This window comes from Xiphias gladius, chromosome 10 (assembly GCF_016859285.1).
Source record: "Xiphias gladius isolate SHS-SW01 ecotype Sanya breed wild chromosome 10, ASM1685928v1, whole genome shotgun sequence".
Lineage (NCBI taxonomy): Eukaryota > Metazoa > Chordata > Actinopteri > Istiophoriformes > Xiphiidae > Xiphias > Xiphias gladius.
The window spans coordinates 4,311,976-4,322,475 of record NC_053409.1 but is presented as its reverse complement, the minus strand read 5'-3'; the positions used below and the strand labels follow the sequence as shown (position 1 = coordinate 4,322,475).

The window sequence follows — 10,500 nt, the reverse complement described above, 5'->3', positions numbered from 1 at the left end:
TTATTGTCTTCAAAAACAATCATGCTATTGTTCGCCACACACTGAATGTAGGCTGGGCTGACTGGGGGGGTTACAAGGATTTTATAGGGGTTTATAGGAAAGTGGGTTACAGAGGAGGAGGTCGGGATGGAAGGGCCATTAGGACTATTAGAGGAAAGCCACTCAGAGACAGTTGGTAAATCAGTCAGTCAGAGAACCAGTCAGCTGTTAAATCTGTCAGTCTATAAACCTATTATTCTCTCTAACCTTTCAAGAAAATAAATACTGAACTGGGACAGCATTTGCTATAATACTGCAATTTAAGGGTCCTATATTTTACACTTTTCTGGTGCTAAATTTGAAGTTTTGATATCCATAAGAATATATATTTCTGGTTTTAAGTACCAAAAACAATCTCAATATAGTTGCACGCTTCTCTCTGGCACGCAAGAACAGGGCATTTTGTGTCCATCTCTTAGCCTCTATTCCGACTGGCTAACTGTTCTCTGAGTGACGCATGACCAGGCCGACCACAGGTAACAGATTGTAGCCTACAACTGTAGCTTGGTAAAACTCACTGGTAAATACAAATAGCAGTGGTAAGTCAATGCTGAAATGAGCCGAACTGTCGGTCCAATTCGGGCTAAAATGAAAAAACTTTATTCACTGGTCTCTAATATCTCTATCCTTGGAAAGGCTGTGCAATGATATATTGCCTTCCTGACATGCCAAGGATTGTGCAGCATTACTTCTACCTCTATCTCTTGTAGCTTGATAGCTCAGTGAAGGAATGGCCGCTTGTTGTTGTGTTGTTAATAAAGGTAAAACAACTGAAAAAAAAGGTTGGACAGAGCAGTGACTGTATACTCCTGACATCACAAAATTACGGAAGTCCTGACAGCTTGTTCACAGGTATGGTTTCTGAATACAGGCTGTGTGCAATTCACCCCAGATTGAGCATTTTGATACTTTCACAGTTTTTATATAGCACCTAGGCCTGCTTTATAATCAAACAAACATGGAAATCTTACTTTCTACAATACGGGATCTTTCATATGGGCATCTTTAGTTGACTGCGTTGATTGAGTTGTTGACTGGGAATAAAACTAGAAAAGCTAAATTTTCCTGAAGAAAATTTAGCATGCTTGCTGCTGATAATTTAAGGTTAAAATTTTTGAAATAGTTGAAATAATGAATGAAGTTAAAGTGAAATACTCTGTCAGATACAATTCCTGAAAGAAGTTGAAGTTTCAGTTTAAGTGTAAGCACTGAATGAATTTTAAGTATAAATTTAACTGTAAGCACAGAGTGAAGTATCAGTTAATGTTAAAGTGCTGAAAGAATTTAAACTGGAAGTGATCAATTGAGTTTCAAATGTCAGTTGAAGTGAAACTACATTAATGCCACTTCAACTGTATTAAGTTAAAGATTTCAGCTGACGTTTTGGCTAAAGCGCAAGTGCTAAAAGTAGTTGGAGTAAATTGAATGGAAACTAGAAATTGTGGATGGTAGATGAGCTGTAGATGTTTTTTTGTTCAGAGGTGAAGTGTCAGCACTGAAATGAGTTGAGATGTTAGTTAAACTTTAATTTACTATGTTGATTGGCTTGTTGACTGGGTCAGTCAACTTGGTGTCACTAAAATGTTCTTGTTTAAAAAAAAGAATAAAAGAACTCTCCCGAAACAATACCAATGGGCCACGTATCCTTGCATATAAATCTTGCAGTCCTATCGGTGATGGCATTTTTATATGCTTTAGAAAGGGGCCTGCTGAAGCTGAGAGTGCCGAATAGTAGGCAGTCAGACGCTGTTGTACATTTGACGTTGCTCTACTCATCTGTGGTGCCTCTGTCGCCTCACTTGGGTCGCAAGCTAGCAGGTGAGTCTGCAGATTTTGTTGTTGTTGTAGTGTAGGACAGCTGCTTTGCACAAAGTCAACAAACAGCCTTATCTTTGTTAGTTGCTTTGCCATACATGGTGGCAAACCCAAAATACTTCCACCCACTGCTTCTCGGTGCTTCGGTGTCATGATAGTCTGCTCAGGATGGCTTTGCTCACTAGTGTCCTCCATTTTCATAGCAAACAACATAACAAAACTTGCATCCTATGACTGTTAAGAGTACTACTAATCTACTAATCTGGGACTCCAGATTAGTAGCGGGACCAAGCATATTCTCATCTGAGAGAGGGGTACCTAGTGGCTAAGTGTGGACTTTAGAGAGAGAGCTGCCAGAGTCATTGTGGGGAGAATCTATGAGAAGAAAATTGCAGAAACAGACGAAGGGCTAATGGAAGTGTGATCTGACTGAAAAGTAGAATTTAGAATCCCACTTAATGCCAAACAGATGCTGCTGGGATAGGTGAATTCTCAAGTTTTTTTGTGTGTGCTGAAATATTTTGTGAACCAACTCGTGCAAAACAATGGGGAATGAAGGAAAAGTGGATGAGAAAATGACAATGATGACTGCGTATGTACAGTATATAGTTGAATATGCACCTGTAACCATACAGTGATCAGATTTAACAGGCGAGGGGCAACAGTCTTGAAGCAGAGGCTGGCTTACCTCATTCCGCCAATAGGTGCTGGAGAGTGCTTGCGGTTTGCTGGCTAGTGTCTTGAAAGATTTTAGGGTGCTTTCTTGGAGGCATGTTCGTAGCTTGTGGGACGGACGAAGAATCACTAGAGCAGATGTGGTGGAAGCCAGAGAAAGCTGCGGCACGGAGAGTACAATGGCTGAGTGCTCTCTGTTCATGCTGTCTAGCTTCAGCTGATGTTGCAAGATCTTGAACTCGAGACCAAGATCTGGATCTATGTTTAGAGCTGATTTACTGGAGACTTGTCGAGGGGCAACTTGAGAGCTTCGACTATAGATGCCTTCTGTCAATGCATAAATAAGCACCATCTTCCTCAGTGATGACTACCTCAATTAAAAAAAACAGGCAGATTCGGAAAACACTGAAAAGGTGAGTAGCAGGGCACACAGATGGTGTTTTAACGGACAGATTTGCAATGATAATTAAAAAACTATATCCAGTGATTGAGTGGCTCAAGGAATGCAGGCATAAACATCATGGGTCAGATATGGTAACGTCGGGATTGTGAATGGAGGGATTTGACAGCGTGCAAAAGTGACAGAGACCAGTAGATCAGTAGAGTATAGCTAATGTTAAACTGTGGAGAACCAAGGCATAATGTGAGGGAAGAGATCATCCTCATTCAACTTTATCCAAAAATTAATTACATGGTTGTGACGTGGTCTGAAGTCAACATAAATACAGGTGAATGACAACAGTATGGCTATCAATGTTTAAAATGTGCAGTCACAGAAAAAGTTAGATGACAGAAACCTTGCTGCCACACAGCTGCCGCCTGTGACAAGGCTAAACATATAGTTGGTTACTCTGCAGTGTGACAGCCCAATATACCTTTGTTCAGTTCTGTGATTTAATACAGCCAAATTCATAACATAGTTCTTATTTACATTTGTTTTTTAATATCAGACAACTGAGCAAGTATGAACTACTTATTTAATTGCAGCCTGCAAACACTACTGTACCTTAAATAGGAGTCATTACTAAGCTGCTGTCCTGCAGTGATAAATCCTTATTTTATGATAGTGACAACATAACAACATCAACTTAAACCCAAGTTAATGACAACAGGTCTGCTGTGTATCCAGCTATATTGCCATTTAAAATGAACCACCACAGAGAAAATTAGAGGCCACCAAAGTTTGTCTTGCTTTACAGGCATACAACCTTCTATCTTTGCTGGGCTTATGTCATCATTTTGGAAAAGCTCCTTTTATCTTGTATACACTGAAACACCGAGTTGGAGTTTTAAGATTTACACACTCTTCTCAAGATTCCCTGTCCTTTCGGAATAGACAATCAAATCCATAAGTATTTGTACAGTAACACAGTTTTCGTAATTTTGCCTCTGTATACCATCACAATGGATTTGAGACAAAGCCATTAAGATTTGATTGAAGTGTAAACTTTGAGCTTTAATTAAAGGGGTTTAACAAAAATATTGCATTAACCGTTTAGGAATTACAGGCATTTTTACACATAGTGCTTCATTTTCAGGGGCTCAAAAGTAATTGGAAAATTTACTAATCAGTTTCATGGCCGGGTGTGGCCTTTTTCTCTTTTTATTTCACAACAAATTAATGAGATAAAAGGTCTGGAGTTGATTCCAAGTGCTGAATTTGCATTCAGTAGCTGTTCATGGGAACTCTCAATATGCTGTCCAGAGAGGTGTTGAGATGCAAGTGAAGGAGGCCATCATCAAGCTGAAAAAACAAAACAAACCTACACGCAAATTAATACAGCGCTTTTCTATACATACAGTGTCTATGTATAGACAGGCACACACACACACACACACACACACACACACACACACACACACACACACACACACACACACACACACACAGGTACACATCGGGGGCAATTTGGGATTCAGTATCTTGCCCAACACATTTCAACATGTGGACTGGAGGAGCAGGGATCAAACCACTGACCTAGTGGTTAGTTGACGACCCACTCTACCTGCAACTCCAGCAAAGTGAAAGTCTGTTTTCTAGCCTCTTTTATTTAGATTAATTTCCATTAGAGGTTATTTGAGCTCCAACATCAATACTAACATCATGACAGTCGGAGTAGGTCAGCCAGACCACATTACACACTCCCTGTTCATATGCATATCAGTCTGGCACAGCCTCATGTGCTGATGTAGGCATAAATCCTTCTCGAGCACAAAAGTTATCCTGGACCTGGGACATGTGTGTATGTGTGTGTGCAATGATCCTTGTCTTAAAAAGCCTCTAATAACGTCAGTCTATGTGCTCTTGGGGTGTTTGCGTGTCTCCATAGTGACCCTAGCCCAACCAATCAGAGGCTGAACAAGAATGTGAAAAATGATGTGTCACTTCGCCTTCACAACCTGACTGTTCTCACCAGACACATCAGGACGTATTACCAGGTATATACACACACACAACACCCACTTGCACGTAGTGCCAACAGTGAGCTCACAAACTACGGCAATCTCATGGCTCACACTGAACTACAGTGCAGAGTCCAGTGTTTTAATAGTTATTAATCCCAGCAACAGGAGTCTTTTTCTTTTTTATAGATGCAAAAAAGTCAAAACAATTATAATCAGTTTTTTTTCTACTAATCAATTGTGCCATATTCTGTAATTTGTATATTACACCTACTGTATGGTATTTTTACCAATATTAATGAACTGTTCTTGGTTTCAGTCTCTGTGTGTCTTTCTCTTTGGAGATACAGCTGTATATTATATCTTTAGCTGATTAACTTTGCCTTAGGGGGGTATGTGTGTGGTATGTTTGGGAATTTGTTATGTTTTAGCCATCATCGTCATGTATGTGTCTTCTGACATGTCAATTTCAGCTTGGATGTTACAAATAATGAGGGGCCCTGCAGGCAACCACACACAAACACCAAACACTTTCATATTCCTGCCTAAACCACAGCAACATGTGTGTGTCATGCATGATTGTATTGCTGATGGTATACATTGGTATGGATCAACCTTGAACTTGCCAGCCTTGCTGTACTTGCCTGATGATCGATAATCTGCGGTGATCTATAGTAGCAGGAAGTAACGCAGTATGGGCAAATAATTGGAAAGAAATCTCATGTAAATGTCATGCTCAGTGTGACGCATTTTGTTACTTTGATATAACATTTTAATATCTAACATTACACACCTAGATTTTGTTTTGGATGTGTTATTATTTTCTCTAATTTGAGTCAGTTCACAAAGGAGAGTTTGCAGTTGGGTTTTCTGTAAAACACAGTAACTCTTTCCAAAATATTTGTCATAAAGGAAAATTATACTAGAAATTCATCTTTCTATTCAATTAATCAACTCTGGATTTAAATTATCCAGAAATGGTAAACAACCTTGGTGAACCAGTGATTATTCAGTTTGCTCAGGAAGACATAGCAAGATAAGCAGCATTCAGTTGCTCTGAAAACTAGTCATCCCCGTTTGACCGTTGACACGAAAAATTAACTCACTCTTCTCTGTCTGGGTTCATCAATGGCCTTTTAAGTGGAGTGTGTCGTAATTCACAAAGGTTTTGTGAGGAAGTTTTAACAATAACTGGTCTATAAAAGTGATTACTCACTTTGGCCATATTATTTCTTGGGAAAAAAACATGATTCAATTTATTGTATATTTTTTAAAAATATGCTACTTTGCATACATTCTCTACATCTGTTGATGTGGGGAAACTAGAAGCTGACAGTTTGTTGAAACCCAAAATTCCCATCTTACAAGTATATGCTGTAGCTGTAAAACGTTTGGCCAGAATGTCACTGAAACACACTGATCATAATAAGGAAGAGCAGAGAAATGGATTAGGATGCAGATGTGGCTCTGAATTTCTTGAAATATTTTTTTTTCAACTGTGAAAATATAGCACTTTAAGAATCCATTTTTATGTACAAAGGGAACGGTATAAAAAACCTATCTCAGAAATGGTTCCATAAAGCATTTGTCTCAACCAACCATGCACCCTAACCCTTACAAACAAAATTAATTTAAAAAGATCAATAATAAATTAAATTATGTTTAAAAAGTTGAGGGGTATCAGTTGTCTTAGCATATATTGTATCAATTTTAAAGATCCTTATAAAATAATAAAAGCTATGGCCCGTTGCAGTATGACTGGAAGATTATCGTCATAGAGGTTGCCCCAAAAGGGAGTGTGTTTCATAAAATATAGATTTTAGGTTGAGGTATCACTTTAAACAATTGGCTGACTGTGTGCTACTACTTACCATAATGGGATAACGTCATTTTATTTTACACATCAGGTTAGAAGAAATAAGACTTAACAGTGGTTCTTTTTGTCCTTAAATTGTAGTATTACATTACATTACACACAGAAATAGTGAAAACTGCTTCAATGTGTGTGCATGTATACAGTATGTTTTTTGTATAAATCAGAGATAAGGAGCTCAGATGCAGTTGATATGGCTGAGCTGCAGTCATGTCCTGTTGACTCTAAGCTCTAACCCCACACTGTGATGGGGTTCTCTAGGAAGATTTTTTGGTTATTTGTACATTGTTTGGAAGTTAATGTTGTACATAGTGACCTACAAATAGCACTGTGTTGTTAATTTGATAGTTTCAGATGTTTATAGTTTTTCAGTGAGGCTCAGAAGATCTGATATCCCTTGAACGTATACTCTGTATGAAGTGGGTCATTCTGGGCAGTATGGGGTTGATCTGTCCATGGTTAATCTCGTGACCAAAGTCAGTACCAGATAGCAATACCAGATACCCTGGCCTTAAAACACACTTGTGCATGCACACACCTCATAGTATAAATCAATGATTTATGAGCTTTAGAATGTGACTTAATTAAGGATCAGCTGCATAAACAAAAAAACACACATGCAGTGGCTTCGGAAAGTATTCAGACCCCCTCCAGAACACTTTATTGTGTTGTAGATTTAATTTTAAATGGATAACATTGCCATTTTTGCCCATCAATTGACACGATTTAATCCATAATTAAATTTTTGCAAATTTATCAAAAATAAAAAACTGAAATTTCTTATTCACAAAAGTATTCAGACCCTTTGCTTTGGCACACCAAATTGTGGTGAGCTTCATCCTGTTTGCTTTCTGTAAGTGCAATGCGAGCAAGTTCTTGAAGACGTTTTGCTTCTCATCCGAAAGGCTTTGTCAGTTCTAACTGACTAGTGAGGAGTCTCAGGTATTTTTCCGCTGGTGAGATCAGCTACACTTGTGAGTCGTTGAGGCCACATGAGTTGCTGATCCTCTTGGTTATCATGTGAGTTGTGAGGATCACATCAGTCAAGGTGTGGATGGGTGCTAACACCTTGAGGGTCGTTAGGGTGACAAGTGAGTCATTGACCCACCCTGCCATCATGTGAGTTGTTGATGTCACATAAGTCCTGGTGTGGATGGGTGTTCAGCTGTCTGGGGTATGGACTTAGAACTGCATTGTAGGTGGCTGACAGACCACCTCCAATTTTTAATGACGGTTGTTCGAGATTGACAAAGATGGCTTCTTTCACTTCTCTTTCAAATCATCGGTCTTCTCTGGCCAAAATGCATACATCACTGTCCTTAAAAGAGTGTCCTTTGTACTTAAGATGCAGGTGAACGGCTGAGTCCTGACCTGAGGAACTGGCTCTCTTGTGTTGTTCCATGCACTTATGTAGCGATTGTTTAGTTTCCCCAGTGTACATGTCTGTGAATTCCTTGGTGCATTGGACTGTGTAAACTACGTTGTTCTGCTTGTGCCTGGGTATTTTGTCCTTAGGGTGGACAGGATTTTGCCTCAGAGTGTTATTAGGCTGGAAATGCACAGGGTTGTTATGTTTGTAGAAGATCCTCCTGAGTTTTTCAGATAATCCAGCAACGTGTGGAATGTCAATGTTGTTTCTTTTATTAAAGTCTTCTTCTCTGTCTGTTCTGCCTCTTTTTGTGGTTTTGACAAAGGCCCATTTGGGATAACCACAAGTTCTAAGTGCTTCCTTGATGTGTTTATGTTCCTTCTATTTCCCTTCTGACCTTGTGGGAACATTCTGAGCCCGATGGTGTAGGGTTCTGATGACCCACAGTTTGTGCTCCAGTGGGTGGTGAGAGTCAAACAGTAGGTATTGATCTGTGTGTGTGGGTTTCTGGTATAATTCAATGTTGAGGCTTCAACGGTATACCGGAAACCCCCACACACAGAACGACTCATGTGACCTCAATGACTCAAAAGTGTTGCTGATCTCACCAGAGGATAAATACCTAGAACTCCCCACTAGTCAGTTAGAACTGGAGAAGCCTTTCAGATGAGATGCGAAACGTCTTCAAGAACTTCAAGCAAGTCCAGTTGCCTTTGCATAGCACTTACAGCTATATTATGATGTGGATGACTGACAATCTTCACAGACATCCTGTTTGCTTAATTTTTCTGTGAGATGTGTCTAGAACTTTACTAGAGTCCACCTGTGGCAAATTGAATGGCTTGAACCTGCGTATATACGGTCTCACAATTCATACTGCATGTTAGTACAAAAAACAAGCCATGTAGTCGAAGGTACTTTCTGTAGACCCCTGTGATAAAATTTTGGTAAGACATAGATTGGGGCAAGTATATAAAACCAGTTCTAAAGCTTTGAGCACAGCGGCCTAAATAATTGTGAAAGGTTTGGAACCACCAGAACTCTTCCTAGAGGTAGTCATCTGGCCAAACTGTTTAACCAGGCAAGAAGGAGTTATAGCATTGGTCAGGGAGGTGACCAAGAACCCAACAGTCACTCAGAGCTTCGGAAGTCCTCTGCACAGATGGGACAACCTGCGAGAAGGACGACAATTTCAGCAGCACTCCATCGATCAGGCCTTTATGGTACATAGGCTAGATGGAAACTACTTTGAATAAAAGGCATAAGACAACCCACTTGAGTTTGCCGAACAGCATTTAAAGGACTCTTGAGTGCATGAGGAAAAAGATTCTCTGATCTAATGAGACAAAAATTGAATACTTTGAGCAGAACTCCAAACACTATGTCTGGCGAACACCAGGCACTACTCATTACTTGGATAATTCCATCCTTACATTGAAGCATGGTGGTGGTAGCATGCTATGATGGGGGGGGCTTCTCAGCAGCAGGGACAGGAACACTGGTCAGAATTGAGGGAAGAATGAATGCAGCCAAATACAGAGAGGTACTTGAAGAAGACCCTGCTCCAGAGCTTACGAGACCTGAGACTGGGGTGACAGCCACCGGTCAGCATGCAAATGACCCCAAGCATACAGCCAAGAAAACGCTGGAGTGGCATTGGGACAAGTGTCCGACTGGCCTAGAGTTGCCAAGCCAGAGCCTAGACTTAAACCCCATATAACATCTATGGAGAGGCCTGAAAATAGTAGGTCAGAGATGCCTCACATCCAGTGTGATGGTGCTTGAGAGGCTCAGCCAGGAAGAATGGGATAAACTGCCCAGGTTTGCAAAGCTTGTAGGAGCTTCTACAAAGTACTGCATTAAAGGTCTGAATACTTTATGAGACATTTCAGTTTTTGATTTTTTATTAATTTGAAAACATTTATAAAAACTTGTTTTCACTTTGTCAGTATGGGTCATTGAGTATAGATTGTACAATTGTAATTTTTTCCATCTAAAATTAAATTTACAACACAATAAAGTAAGCAAAAGGTGAAGGGGTCTGAATACTTTCTGAAGCCACTGTGCACACAAACACGCACTCACACATCCAGCTGGGGTTAGGTGTTGGCTTTCTCCTAATTAGATAATGTCCCAGCAGACACACAGGCTGGTCCAGTGAATCTTCCCAATCTCCCCAGTGACAAAGCAATATTTTTGTGTGTGTGTGTGTGTGTGTGTGTGTGTGTGTGTGTGTGTGTGTGTGTGTGTGTGTGTGTGTGTGTGTGTGTGTGTGTGTGTGTGTGTGCGTGTGTGTGTGTGTGAAAGAGAGAGAGAGAGAGAGAGG

The 10,500-nt window shown here is 40.0% G+C and overlaps 1 protein-coding gene across 1 annotated transcript in view; it reads left to right on the top strand.

The window, feature by feature from the left end:
* Positions 1-4,803: 4,803 nt before the first annotated feature.
* The window catches only part of LOC120795426 (protein Daple-like), a gene marked incomplete at its 5' end in the record, with an annotated part of 43,205 nt that continues 37,508 nt past the window's right edge, over positions 4,804-10,500 (top strand). Inside the window, one exon of the mRNA XM_040137353.1 lies at positions 4,804-4,968. Within this exon, the coding sequence (XP_039993287.1) occupies positions 4,804-4,968 (165 nt within the window). The remainder of the gene's footprint in view (positions 4,969-10,500) is intronic.